This window comes from Lampris incognitus, chromosome 13 (genome assembly GCF_029633865.1).
Source record: "Lampris incognitus isolate fLamInc1 chromosome 13, fLamInc1.hap2, whole genome shotgun sequence".
Lineage (NCBI taxonomy): Eukaryota > Metazoa > Chordata > Actinopteri > Lampriformes > Lampridae > Lampris > Lampris incognitus.
This window is the reverse complement of record NC_079223.1, coordinates 13,464,220-13,479,978: the sequence shown is the minus strand read 5'-3', so window position 1 is coordinate 13,479,978 and position 15,759 is coordinate 13,464,220. Positions and strand designations below refer to the sequence as shown.

The 15,759-nt window shown below is 42.8% G+C and overlaps 1 protein-coding gene across 1 annotated transcript in view; it reads right to left on the bottom strand.

Moving 5' to 3' along the window:
• LOC130123149 (regulating synaptic membrane exocytosis protein 1-like) overlaps nt 1–15,759 on the bottom strand; it is a 148,027-nt gene that overhangs the window by 52,061 nt on the left and 80,207 nt on the right. The window contains exons 7-13 of the mRNA XM_056292278.1: nt 10,537–10,577; nt 9,956–10,069; nt 9,118–9,217; nt 8,881–9,004; nt 3,289–3,306; nt 1,502–1,548; nt 380–495 (exon numbers count right to left, since the gene is read on the bottom strand). Coding sequence (XP_056148253.1) covers nt 380–495; nt 1,502–1,548; nt 3,289–3,306; nt 8,881–9,004; nt 9,118–9,217; nt 9,956–10,069; nt 10,537–10,577 — 560 coding nt within the window. The remainder of the gene's footprint in view (nt 1–379; nt 496–1,501; nt 1,549–3,288; nt 3,307–8,880; nt 9,005–9,117; nt 9,218–9,955; nt 10,070–10,536; nt 10,578–15,759) is intronic.

Below are 15,759 nucleotides of genomic sequence, written 5' to 3'. Positions count from 1 at the left end.
AAGTTCCCCCTCCCCCCTGAACAGGCCCCCCGACCGACCAGAGGAGGTGCTAGTGCAGCGACCAGGACACATTCCCACATCCGGCTTCCCTCCCGCAGACACGGCCAATTGAGTCTGTAGGACGCCCGACCAAGCCGGAGGTAACACGGCGATTCAAACCGACGATCCCCATGTTGGTAGGCTACAGAATAGACTGCTACAGTACCCGGGCGCCTCCATGCTCATTATTCTAATGCGTTGTCTTCTCTCACAAAAGTCCAACCATTGTTAGAGACGAAATAATTCTCACACGTGTACACGTACACGTACACGTACACACACACACACACACACACACACACACACACACACACACACACACACACACACACACACTCACAGAGAGTTTTCCGGGCATTAGCCGTGGAGCGTCTCGGAGCATTCCGGGACTGGAGGGAGACAGGATGGATATGGCTGGTCTCTCCATCTTCTGGGACTCAAAGGAACTGGAACCTGCTATTTGGGCCACAGTGCATACAGAAACACACCCATTTCACTACAAAGCCCACGAGAACCAGAAGCAACCTGCCATTTGTTTGTTTTAGGATAGTCTGAAGCTGTCACGCTGACCTCTGCAGTAAATAAAGTACTCTTGTCTGTGGCCCGTATTCAGCTGTTGAACTGAGTGACAAGTTTTCTTGTCACTCAGTTTCCTTGTCACTCTTGCGCCCCGACCGACCAGAGGAGGCGCTAGTGCAGCAACCAGGACACATACCAACATCCGGCTTCCCACCTGCAGACACGACCAATTCTGTCTGTAGGGACGCCCGACCAAGCCGGAGGTAACACAGGGATTCCAACCAGCGATCCCCGTGTTGGTAGGCAACGGAATAGACCGCCATGCTACCGGACCCTCCTGTATGCTTTATTTTTACTATTTTATTGTTTATTACAACTGATTTTGCTTGACTTCTTTGGGCTTGATTCAAGACAGTTCAGCCTGTCAGAAAGATAAGAAATGTGTACTCACCCCATACGGGTGAGAGTACTGCAGCAGGAATGTGTATTTCATATTGTAAATACTGTTTTTCCCTGATACAGGTCTCAACATGTGTCAACAAGTGTCAAAGAGAACGAAACACTACAGGACACATACACAAAGAGAAGGAAAAGGGGGACACAAAGGTCGGGAAAGAAAAGAAAGATGGAGGAGTGAGAGGGTAAACAGGAGAGAGAGAGAGAGAGAGAGAGAGAGAGAGAGAGAGAGAGAGAGAGAGAGAGAGAGAGAGAGAGAGAGAGAGAGAGAGAGAGAGAGAGAGAGAGAGAGAGCGCAAGAGAGAGGGAGTGACTTAGAGACAGGAAACGGAACGAGATCGTGTAAGAGAGATACAGAATGTCGCCAGATGGTGATACAAACCAGTAGAGGGACAGACAAAAATAGAAAGATAGACATAAAGCTGTACAGATAACAAACCTACAAATAGACAGACAAACATGAAGACATCTCAGAGAGGATACGTACTAGATTCTAATGGAGGGTGGGACGTGTCGGGGATTCGTGGGATATCACTAGAAAATAAACAATTAAAAAAAAACAGCAGTGTCAATCACACATATGCTGGCATCTGACTGGACAAAGCAAAGCTGATAGTAATCCTGTAATGTAGTACAAGCACACATGCACACAGATGCATTAAGTAACAGTAGATACATGATGCTACAGAGAGAGTGCCATTTGATTTAAAAGTTATTTTGACCGTTCAAGTCAAAATACCATTTGGTTAAAAAAAATGAAAAAGCAGAAGGAAAATGCGTGTAGAACCAAGCGCTTGTTATGAATGCGGTGTAGTTTTATTTGTGGTGTTACGAGTCCAACAGAAGTAGACCTCCAAACTGGCTAAATGGTGCAGAAAATGTGCATGAGCTAATCCAGCTACCCACCCAAACCTGTCGCAACCACAAATAATACCAATAATACAAATAACACAAATAATCCAGGAGCCTGTTGGAGACACTGGACTCCATTGTTGCATCTTTAGAGGTGCTGCCTGCATGTCCTGGCTCAGCATCGGAGGTTTTTACATCAGCGACACATGGCCGACGACAAAAATGATTGGCTGCATCCGAGACCATTCCAAAACAAAAATCAGAAATTAGATGGAATAAGATTGAATATAATTTGCTTGATGAATCCCCCAACTTCCCACTTCCAACAACAAGAAGTTTGGGTGGAGTTTAAAATTTAGAGTCAAGACGTTTGGGATGGGAACACTGAGAGCAGATTTAAATCTAACACAGCTGGCTGAAGTTTAGTGGACTATGGTTGGCTTCCCAACCAGAGATCTTTTCGACAGATAAAACCTCAACCATAGCTAAAAAAAAAAAAAGAGAGAGAGATTGTAGGCATTTCACAATGGTTACAAAGTCCGCCAAAGCACAGCTAACAATGATCGGCAATTTGAAAATACCATTTTGCATCCAACTCTGCAGGCATTCAGAGCGGCCAGACAGACATTATGCGTCCGTCAAAAAACCACATCAGCCAATGTAAAGTCTATGGGCTGAAAACACTGATGGATGATGACAGAGAAAACAGAGCGCCATCTGTCTTTTTTTGGACCATTGGTCTGTATTTTAATGTTTTAACCAGTTTAACTTTTTTCATACTGTAACATACGTCACTATCCCCTTAACCAATTGGAGATGGAAGGTGGAGCTCAGCTCACTGTTTATCAACATGGAGTGACTCATTTCACTTGTGAAAAGCTTCCCTGAATAATAATACAACATGGTTGTACTCCCTGTGTACTTTTCTATTTAAATTAACATTGTCAACCCACAGCTGAGAGCATTGTCTTTTCTTTTGCTGGTGAGTGACGACAACAGCAAAGGATTTTGTGCTTGTCGGGGTCCATGTTTTCTTGTTTCCAGATTATAATCCATCCGCCTTTTTCCCCAAATGCACTTCGGCTCCATTTTCGTATTCCAATCAGACACAAAACAGATGCATATGCATTCTTTGCCTATTCTATCTGTTTCTGTCTGGCCGTCCCCTAATTCAACTGGGGATAAAAAATGGTATTTGCTTCTTCTTTTTTTGCAAAAGCCCAACATTCACAACTGGAAACCCTCCTAACTGATATTCAGTTTCATTCAATCCAAGAATTAGAATTGCAGGAATGAGGAAGAAAGAATTCCCTTTGTATTGGGATAGGAGCTGGTGAGAGTGTTTGCACTGTTGGGATTGTTTCTGTAAAAAAGCAGTATGGGAGGATTGAGGATGCCTGAAGCGATGCTCGGTGTACTTACTGATATTTTCTACACACCCTTCGCGAGTGTTTGGAGAGAAATTAATATGTTCAGCCTTTTTTTTTTTCCACGTGGGAGCAAATTTACTTAAATAATAGGATAAGCAAGCGCGTTTACAGTGAAATCTGTCTGAAAATGAGGCATCGACATTATATCTTATTCAAAGCAACGCAAAATCATTTTTAAGTCACAGAACACACTAAATTGTGAGGTGGTGAAACAATATGTCTTGTTACTTCAATTATAACTGTCTTGACAAAATTATGATCAATATACACCAAATAATCAATGTGCGGTCAGTTCCAGCATCCCTCACTTTTGTAGGCTGTCAGATAGTGCTGGGCAGTATGGAAAATATTACCATGATTGTAAGGAATTTTACACTATATTGATATACACTCACTGGCCACTTTATTAGGTACACCTTGCTAGTACCGGGTTGGACCCCTTTTGCCTTCAGAACTGCCTTAATCCTTCGTGGCATAGATTCAACAAGGTACTGGAAACATTCCTCAGAGAGTTTGGTCCATATTGACATGATAGCATCACGCAGTTGCTGCAGATTTGTCGGCTGCACATCCATGATGCGAATCTCCCAGTCCACCACATCCCAAAGGCGCTCTATTGGATTGAGATCTGGTAACTGTGGAGGCCATTTGAGTACAGTGAACTCATTGTCATGTTCAAGAAACCAGTCTGAGATGATTCGAGCTTTATGACATGGCGCGTTATCCTGCTGGAAGTAGCCATCAGAAGATGGGAACACTGTGGTCATAAAGGGATGGACATGGTCAGCAACAATACTCAGGTAGGCTGTGGCGTTGACACGATGCTCAATTGGTACTAAGGGGCCCAAAGTGTGCCAAGAAAATATCCCCCACACCATTACACCACCATCACCAGCCTAAACCGTTGATACAAGGCAGGATGGATCCATGCTTTCATGTTGTTGACGCCAAATTCTGACCCTACCATCCGAATGTCGCAGCAGAAATCGAGACTGATCAGACCAGGCAACGTTTTTCCAATCTTCTATTGTCCAATTTTGGTGAGCCTGTGCGAATTGTAGCCTCAGTTTCCTGTTCTTAGCTGACAGGAGTGGCACCCGGTGTGGTCTTCTGCTGCTGTAGCCCATCTGCCTCAAGGTTCGACGTGTTGTGCGTTCAGAGATGCTCTTCTGCATACCTCGGTTGTAATGAGTGGTTATTTGAGTTACTGTTGCCTTTCTATCAGCTCGAACCAGTCTGGCCATTCTCCTCTGACCTCTGGCATCAACAAGGCATTTTCGCCCACAGAACTGTCGCTCACTGGATATTTTCTCTTTTTCGGACCATTCTCTGTAAACCCTAGAGATGGTTGTGCGTGAAAATCCCAGTAGATCAGCAGTTTCTGAAATACTCAGACCAGCCCGTCTGGCACCAACAACCATGCCACGTTCAAAGTCACTTAAATCACCTTTCTTCCCCATTCTGATGCTCGGTTTGAACTGCAGCAGATCGTCTTGACCATGTCTACATGCCTAAATGCATTGAGTTGCTGCCATGTGATTGGCTGATTAGAAATTTGCGTTAACGAGCAGTTGGACAGGTGTGCCTAATAAAGTGGCCGGTGAGTGTACATCACAATATATGTTAACTTGGGCAAGCATGTTTAAGAAACCAACTGAGGTTCATCACATTGAACTGTTGGTAAAGTAGGATATCAAATCAAAACTAGTTTTCAGACACCATTAAATATTTCACACCTTAGTTTGTGTAAAATTTTAGGTCATAGATTCTCATTATCATTAATTTAGACAACAACATTGTGCATCACGATATGACTATCAAAATGTCATCCTGATACAATACCATTGAAAGACGATCAACGACAATATTGAATGACTGCCCAGCACTACTGTCAGGACCCCGGCACAAATTCATCAAGCAGCCTGACACAGGACATAGTCCTGAATCGGACATGAATGAACTGGTACATGAATTACATGAAGGACATGAATGAAGAAGTGATATCTGCTGACCTCAAACTGCCTCAATGTAGATGTGTGTGTTTGGTCAGTGACTTGCTCTCAGTCAGTACTTCAATGATGTGTATAGCGCATTCAGACAACTCGACATATGAGGAGCCCCCACACACACACAATGCACTGGTGTCGGGGGATGTTCCTAGTTTGGGATTTATTATTTTTGGGGTGCATAAATCTAGTCTAGTCTAGATTTGCACAATGCTCTGATGTGAGGAAAAACTCTGACCTAAATCATCACCACCTCAGATCGGACTGAACTGAGTTAGATCTGTTTTTGTACTTGGCAATCAAATAATTTATCAATTATCAAAAATAATGATGCTGAGAGCTCTGTGATATCTGCATAATATCTCGATGTCAACATGGTTTGAGAAAATGCTTCTTCTGTATGAAGCTCATATTAGAGAATAGCCAGGACCTACACTAAACAGGAACAGGCTAAATTTGCCAAACAAAAAAAAAACAAAAATTTAGTGGGCTGGTGTCAGTTAAGCCTGAACGTGTGTGTGTGTGTGTGTGTGTGTGTGTGTGTGTGTGTGTGTGTGTGTGTGTGTGTGTGTGTGTGTGTGTGTGTGTGTAAAATCCAGTGTGTCAGGTAAATTCTTTATGAGACAGTACAAGCCTGTTTCATGCCATAAGCAATCATCATGGCATGAAACAGGCTTGTACTGTTTACTTGACTCACTGGATTATTTTGCTCCTTATTTGTTGAGCACTCTTCCTACCATTGAGTGTTTCTTTTAACAAATTTATATTATATATATATATATATATATATGTAGCTGTAGGAAAAAAAACTTGTTTTGTGCATTGCGCACTCATCAGCTTCCAATGTGATTCAACAAAGAAAAGCACACAGTTCACGTTGCCCCGCGTCACGCCCCTAATTTCGGTGGACAGCAACCAATGAGAGGAGAAAACATTTGAACTATTACAATCAATGGGGTAGGTAATTACGATGCACAGCAACCAATGGTACGGCAGAAGACATTACAACCAATGGGGTTGTTTTGAAAATGTATTTAAAGGACCAGGGCACTGTTGAAATAGCATACATTTAAAATATAACAAAGTAACATCAAATGGGGTAATTTATGTAAATCATATAGTGGGGTGGTGTTGGGGCACAGTTGGAAGGGTAGGCAGGCAGGTAAAATATAAAAATACAACATCTAATAAATGTCACGTGTATCATCTAATGGGAGCGGGGGAGAGAATAATTTTTTCGTCTACAGCTGGTGGCCAATTCATTTCTACTATTCAAGGTGGACATATCAGGTTTGCAAATAATAAAATACTTTTCTGCCAAGCACAGGTTACAACTTTTGCCGCTAATTGAATATGCATTGTCACCGATCTCTCGTCACTGATGCCTGCAAATGCCGTGCTAAGGCATCGTATGCTCCTGAAGGAAAATGCCAGACAGAGGGAGTCATCTACCAGGCATCGGTGACAAGAGAAGACAACTACAATGTGGACACTTACGTCAGAGGGCCCTTTTAAAATGAGGTTTAATGCCTATATGAGTAGCTTCAGAAATGAGCATGCAAGAAATGCAACGGTCTTGAGCCGACACATTTGGTCATTGGTAGACAAGAATATCGGTTACTCTATGTCATGGAAAATCCTTGCAAAGAGCAATGCATAGTGAATTAGCAATTATATTTAATTACATAGACATTAGCAGCTGATGAGTGTACAACACACGAAACAAGCTTGTACTACTATGTATTAAAAGTGTTTTTACTACATCTATGTTGATATGCAGCAATAATATGCAGTTTGCTTTGTTTTCCAAAGGGGGTTATTTTGTTGTTGTTTAAATAAGGTTTGACACAGGTTTTCTAGTTACCTGTATTACTTGGTTATGAAGGTTATAGCCAGTGGGGGGCGGTACGGAAGAAAGAGAGAGACAGAAAGAGAGAGAGAGAGAAGGCGGGAGGGAAGAGGAAGAAGGGAAGAAATAAAAAAACGCATGGAGAGGGAGAAAGGGTGGCGATTGCTGAAAATGAGAGATTCCATTTAGCAACAAGGAAATGGTTGTAAACTGGGTTTGATAAGTGCCTCACCAGAGTGCTAACTGTTAACTGCTAATTATGAGGTTAATTCCACTAGTTGCAGCTAATAGTTTACATAGTAACCATGCTGACTTTTTAAAGGGCTGGAGTTAATCTTGATCAGCGGATCAAGAGAGCAGGACAAAGTGTCACTTCTGGAATCTGTAGACATCCCGGATGAGCCCCCAAAATGTAACCCATTCACCATCGGCTCGTACTGAGTTAATTACTGCCATAGCAGTATAACATTGTAGATAATTCTGGCATGTGTATAATTGACGATGAAAGGGCCATTAACCAAAGATAACATGTCCAGAGTGCTTATGATACAGGGGCTCGTCCGGGATTAACTTCATAATTAGCAGTTAACAGTTAGCACTCTGGTAAGGCACTTATCAAACCCAGTTTACAACAATTTCCTAGCTGCTAAACAGAATCCCTAGTTTCCGGCGATCGCCACCCTCTTCTTTCTCCCCCTCTTCCTCTTCTCTCTCTCCGTCTCTGTCTTCTGTACCGCCCCTCACTGGCTGAAACCTTAACAACCAAGTATTACAGGTAACTAGAAAACCCATCTCAAAACTTCTTTAAACAACAACAAAGTAACCCCCTTCGGAAATCAAAACAAACAGCATATTATTGCTGCATAGTGCAAACACAAATAAATGGTTTTAAACCAGGGTATTACATAGTATATATATATAGTATTTGAGTGTGTGTGTCTTTTGCTATGAGTAAAGGCAATGTAGAAAGCATTAACATCTAATCAAAGATAACTCAATTTTTCAAATACTCCTGAAGATGACACTTAACTTTATAGAAATAAACATGTACTTCTTTTTCCACAGCCTGCAGCTCAGATGCTGCTACCGTCTGTTTTCAGTACAGTGAATGCACAAATAGGTCTTGGTACAAATACATTTGTCTACATTCCTCTATCGAAACAGTTATAATGCAGAAAAGCAAAATCAAAACTACCAGATTAAATAAAGACAGAACTAATTGGCTCAACTACCCATGACGCTTATGGCTATATTTTCTATTTCCCTGAATGAACCTGGTATATTCAGAGAGACGGGCTGATCAACGAGACCAAACAACAATCTCCTGTTTGAAATAAAAGTCTGCGGGATTGATAGTTAATCAATCAGAGCATCCCTTATTCCATCTGGTATCAATGTGGCAGATCAGCAGAAAACTGAAATTAGACATTTCTGTCGTTTTCTCATTTCGTCTGATACTGGGTTGCATCCATAGTTGTATGCAAAGAACAAACTGCTAGCTTTTGAATTGAAGTCCTTATTTGCATCTATATTAAACCATTTTTAACAGTGAGACTAGTTCCCCCAAAACACACGCTTACTGTGTCACAAGAACTCCATTAGCAATGAAACATTTGGGTTTTTTTGGGGGTTTTTTAGGACTTTTCTACTGAATGTCATCATGCCATGATTGAGGAAATTGGAACAAGAGTCATAAGTGTAACTGGTGTTTGTCTTAGTTTGGACTTACCCAATAGGCCTGGATACCACTAGTTCCACCTGAATGTCAGCTTGGGACTCCAAAATGATATTGTAAACTTCCTTCATGGTCGCTCCAGGTAGCAGCTTTCCATTCCACTGCAAAACCTCATCTCCTGAAATCAGACATTCTGGAGGGTTACGGGGGGGCTTTTGATTGTGTGTGATTGCATACGTACATGTGTGATGTGTGCGTGTGTGTGTGTGTGTGTGTGCTCATGGAGCCCACCTGCCCTCAGATGGCCCACCACATCAGCCAGGCTGCCCTTCTTCACTTTGGTGATGAAGGCTCCCAACCTTCCTGACTCAGTTACCCTGCCCCCAACCACCTGGGCGAGAGAGGGGGGGGGTGTAAATAAGGAGTGCAAGATTATGTAAGATTATGTGCAAGCTTTACATCTCTCGTTATATTTTTAAATGAAGAAAAGTAAATTCACAAAAGTTGCCGCTTTTGTGGAATGTTGGCTGGAAATTCTTCGTAAAAGGTTCACTTGTTTGTTTGTTCATTTGTTTGTTTCTAGCTTTAGGCAGTTTGGTAGGGATTCAAAGTGAGTAGCAACATTTTTCTCAGTATTTTAGAAGCACTTCATATCTCTGTGCTGGAATTTTGAATCGTTGATCTCATTTCTAATGACTTGGATGTTTCTCTCATGATGTGGTAATTTACCCTACAGTAGATGCCCTGCATTTCTTAATTCCAGGGAAGGGAAAGTCAGGATGATGAATTCTATTGTCTTCACAATGTGCTCATCACTGTTGGCAAATCCCAGTCAAGATGTCCACATTGGGAGATCCAAAAAACACTGTTGTGATGAGTCACAATTCTGCAGAAGTACCACGGAATCATGTGATGTGAGGGCATTAGCCTTACAGTGCAGATAGATAGATAGATAGATAGATAGATAGATAGATAGATAGATAGATAGATAGATAGATAGATAGATAGATAGATAGATAGATAGATAGATAGATAGATAGATAGATAGATAGATAGATAGATAGATAGATAGATAGATAGACAGACAGATAGACAGACAGACAGACAGACAGATAGATAACACTCTGACCTTAAGTCCCAGCAGCGCCCCGGCCTCTTTGGGCATGGCGGCGCTCCTTTTGCTGAGAGTGATTCGTCCAATCAGATGGTCTCCTTCTTTGGACGGCTGCCAGGTCACCGGGTGCTGCGTCCAACAGCAGAACGAGTGAATCTCACAGAATAGAGAAACACACAAACACACAGGGGCAAACTGCACTGAACCAACAACCCGATCTGAACCACAATTCATGCTAAGAGCGGCCGAGACTCACACAGATATACGCAAACCAAAAAGATACATACATGTGTACAAGTCGATATTCAAACACACTTAAATGCATGCACAGGTACAAACCCTCCTGCATTCACATAAACACACACACAAACAAAGTCACACTGAGATAACCAACAGTACAAGCATACAAAAGTTTCTGAAATCACAAATATGCAAATTTGGGTCTCCAATTCACTTCTCTGAAATGCAAACGAGAAATGTTCAACACCCAATTAAAAACTATCCATTAGAAAACGAAGACGGCGTATTGTATGGAAGAGAACACTTTTCAACATGACATAAACTGAACTGAAAGAGGAGAGAAGCCAGAAACTTACGTGCCATACAGCGGGGTCATGTGGATAGCACTCCCAGTCGCCTGAAAGAGAAAAGAAGTCAACTAAGAAAGACATCATAGATAGACACACACACACACACACACACACACACACACACACACACACACACACACACACACACACACACACACACACACACACACACACACAAGTACAGCAGCAGCTGTATATATAGCACATACCAGCAGGACTCCTACCGTACACAGCTTTGCCAAATTTGGGGCCTCTTCAGAAGGCTTTGTTTACACTGGAGAGGGTTACGTTTATTGAATATTCAGGTCTCAGACAGAATTAGAAGTACATCACTGCATCCATGCAGAGAGGGATAACAAAAAAGTTCACATGAAGCCTTTCAAACACGATGAGTCTCTCCCATACAGTCCACTGTAATCCCATTAAGACACTGTTGACAAGTATCCTTGACTTCTGAGCAGTTTGTTTGCTGATACAATCAATTTTCTTTCTCACATTTTCCACCATCTGCACTTAGCAAGGGCAGTTTAGCTGGTACAGGTAGCAGTACAATGAAAAAATTATATTACTGTAATTTTTTGATTGCCAGAAATAGGATGAGAAGTTTTGGAATCCCTCCCTTTCTCCCCAGTTGTAACCGGCCAATTACCCCACTCTTCCAAGCCGTCCCGGTCACTGCTCCACCCCCTCTGCTGAGCCAGGGAGGGCTGCAGACTACCACATGCCTCCTCCAATACATGTGGAGTCGCCAGCCACTTCTTTTCACCTGACAGTGAGGAGTTTCGCCAGGGGGATGTAGCACATGGGAGGATCACGCTATTCCCCCGTTCTCCCTCCCCCCCGAACAGGCACCCCGACCGACCAGAGGAAGTGCTAGTGACCAGGACACATACTCACAGCCGGCTTCCCACCCACAGACATGGCCAATTGTGTCTGTAGGGACGCCCGACCAAGCTGGAGGTAACGCGGGGATTCGAACCAGCGATCCCCATGTTGGTAGGCAATGGAATAGACCGCCATGCTACCCGGATGCCCCTAAGTTTTGGAAATGTAAGCTCCCGTGTTGCTTGGTTGGGCTTAGTCATGAAGGAGCCTTTACACATGGGCTCAGGGGCTTTGCTGAAATGTCCACAGCATCCCAACAACACTGTTTTGACACAGTGTAAACCAGAGCCAAGCATTTCTTTGAGCCACAAGGGAATGAAGTTAATGAACTGTGACAACCTGTACCGACATTATGTAATCTTACAGAGAATGCGCCGGCAAAAGACGACCAAGTTCTCAATTTCACCACTTCAGCATGAGAGACGTTGGCGTGCATACCTCTGAGTGTGTGTGTGTGTATGTTCGCACACGTCTACAGTGATGTACATGCCTGCACACCTCCAGCGACTACATCTCAGCGCTGACCCGGTCCCCAACCAGAGCTAAAAAAGGGAACTGGCATCTCGCCAATATGGCAGCTTGTTTAGAACCTGCTATGACAGCACAATCTGGTCCTACATCTCTTTCTGGTGGATCATCATCCCGCCTGGTCCCTGTCTACAGGGCACATGAAGGCTCCTCCACTTAGAAACAAGCTGCACTGCATCAAAGTCACCCGGCGGTGAAGGTAGAGACGGCTCAGTGCCTAAACAAGGCTAAACCAAATGTAGCTCAGAGTAAATACTGTTGGTGTTGTTAACTCGACAATTCAGGTTATAAAACAGACCACAGCCAAGTAAATCATTCACGGTCATGATGACAATGATTATGCTGACGACTATAAATTCAACATACCCATCTAAATTTAGTCAACCAGTTATCATCAGTAATGTTAAAGGGCCAGTCTGTGATTTATTTGGCCATATCAAATTGAGGTTTATTACACAGATAAAATTGACACTTAGTTATAGATTGAAAATAAGCTTTTTGTTTATGTTTACTCCAATCTTTAAAACCATTAGCAGTGTGAAAAAAAACCTTTTACAGCATCAGAAAATATTGGAGATTCAGATATATAGGTGTTGTTTAGTGTCAGTTCTTGTATTGAGAGACCTGTCAACCAATTTGGGAGTGACAGCAGGTTCCAATTCTGTGTTTTTAGTGGTTGGCCGATGCTTTTCTTTACATTTGGATTAAGGATTGTATCTTTAACTTCTGATAATATTACAGAGAAGACTAACAAATAGACAAACTGACCAAGTGCATACTAGACAACATGGTGGTGCAGGTACTACGTTATTCAAAGCACCGGTTAAAACACAGTGGCTAATTTAGCAGGGACTTGGATAGCAGCGCTTCCATAGTCTTTTAGGGCTGTGCCGTGTGATGATATATATATCGTGTGACGATAGAAAACGTCTATCGTTTCATATTAAGCTCTATCGTTTATTTCGTTGTGTCAGAAATCACACCCTTTACGGCAATATTTTTCACCATTTGGACGACCCTTTCCGCTCTGCGCAGCACAGATGCAGGCAGGAAATTTGCATGAAGGCAATACAAACAAACAATGGAGGACAGTGAACGTAACGCAGAACGGGGTAAATCCGAACAGAAGGACTCCGACCAGCCAAGACACAACGAGGAGTTTGTACCTTAAAGAGGGGCTACTTCTATCGTATCGACGTGGTTTGGGTATGAAAAGTCTGACAAGAACCAGAAAACCGTACTTCGCAAAATACGCCGCACGCCGGTCCCCACAAAAGACTCAAACACCACTAGCCTCTTTTACCACCTACGCAAGAATCACATCAAACCGTACGGAGAGAGTCCACAGACGAGAGCCGCAAAAGCACAGCCGAGTGCTCAAAAACCCCAGACTCAGATGCTGCAAGAGGCTTTTGCCCGCGGCACACATGTCAAAGAATCACAAAGATGGAAGGAGATAATGACATTATTTTTCAATTAAGCGTTTTCCATTAAATTTTCAATTACACGTTTAATTGAAAATTTGCGCAAAGGTTCTAAATAAAAGGAGAAAAATTATCAAATATGAGTAAGTACCTTTCATTTGTCAAGTATATAATTCAAAACGTAAAAAGAAACAGGCCTTTCCATATGGTCATTTTGTATAAACTATTTATTCTCTGAATTTACAGAAAATGTGCTACATCGTGATGTGTATTGTTATCGGGATATGAATGACCTACGTATATCGTGATATGAGATTTTGGTCATGTGGCAGAGCCCTACTCCTGGTTGTAATTAACTGAAATATAATTGAAGTCTTCAGCACAACGGGAGCAGGGAGGGGTAGCTAACCACAAGGCAGATTTAGCAACCCCACCACCACCGCCACCCAGGCCAACATAGGCAGTGAGCCTACGGACAGGGTTCGCAGCGAAGTGACATAACACAGCTTGAACATGACAAGGTTGGAGTGTAAACAGCATCATGTCCACAGGCTTGGGGATATAGTGGAATGTGTAAGGTCGCACAAGGTCAATGTCAGGGTCAACCGAGGGGGAAACTGCTCTCTCTCTCTCTCTCTCTCTCACACACACACACACACACACACACACAGTGTGGGATCTCCCCTCCCCTCAGGCCAGGCTGAGACCGACACAACATGACACAGACTAATGCTCGGACTCACAGTTGTGATAGCATGAATGCTAGCGTACTGTACTGCGGCTCACTTTGACAGCCTGCTGACTGCAACCTGCTGGAGTCCACCAACATTAGCAAACAATGACAAAAAAGTTTGTTGTTTTTGTCAGGGGCTTCAATACTTCAAAAAACCACAACAAAAAAAAACAAAACGAGTCTTTAAAATGAAAAACATCCCAAAATCAAATTTATTTACAGGAAGAAAAAAAAATCAGTATTAATACCTCTCATATTGTAGGTTTTTATCATAAGAAACTTATTTTACATAACACATTGACCACTACTTATAGATATAAAAAACATAATGACATTTCATATATTTTGCTCTTTGTTCCACTAAATAGAAATAAATATCCCCCCAAGAAAAATGTAAAAACCAATCGAGAATATACTTATCTTTACACTTTCATGGGTGATCGGTGGAGCCTTACCTGTTTTACTAAACACGAGCGTAACGCGGAGAGGCAAACCTCAGAATGGCAGACGGAATAAAGACGCAGGACTGAGACAAAACCACCCCTTGCCACTGCTTATGTCCCCCCTCCCAGTTTACATAGTGTTAAAATGGGAGTGCAGAAATACATACACACACACACACACACACACACACACACACACACACACACACACACACACACACACACACACACCCAGGCAGGCAGTGTGTTGGGCAATGATTCATATCTTCCAGCAGATGTTAGTACAGTAGCTGAGTGTTCAGTGATGTAAATGCACAGGTATGGTAGGGTATGGTCGTGTCGGACATTCGTTGTTATCAACAAATTATTCCAAACTGACCTTTGACGGACTGAGTATATGTTCTGGAAACAAGCTGTACAGGGTTAGTAAAAAAGAAGATTGTGAACAATTCTTTTGTTTTTCTAATGTGTGAACAGTCGGTTTGTTATAGTTCTGTGAACGCCATAAAAACTGTAGATTCCAGATTAATATACCCAGTCCATACCTGATATCCCCCCCCCCTTTTTCTCCCTACTTGTATCCGGCCAATTACCCCACTCTTCCGAGCCGTCCCAGTCGCCGCTCTACCTCCTCTGCCAATCCAGGGAAGGCTGCAGACTACCACATGTCTCCTCTGATACATGTGGAGTCACCAGCCGCTTTTCACCTGACAGTGAGGAGTTTCGCCAGGAGGACCGCGCTATTCCCCACCAATTCCCCCTCCCCCCTGAACAGGCGCCCTGACCGACCAGAGGAGATGCGACCAGGACACATACCCACATCCGGCTTCCCACCTGCTGTCACGGCCAATTGTGTCTGTGGGGATGCCCGACCAAGCCGGAGGCAACACGGGGATTCAATCCAGTCATCCCCGTGTTGGTAGGCAACAGATAGACTGCCATGCTACCCGGACACCCCATACCACATATGCTGACTCAGAAAATTTTAAAAGTGGGTCTTTAGGAGACACAAGTGCTCCTAAGCATATATAATGGGAAGGACAAGTTGCATAAACTATTTGTCAAGATTGTAAAAATCATGTCTCCCTCCGCCAGTAAATCCAAGCTGCACTGTAGTCTCTTATGAAAATATAAAAAGCCTTTATTTTACATGGTAGAATACAAAAAAAATTTGTGATGAAGACTGAAGCAAGTCGCAACCAGTTGGTCATTTTTT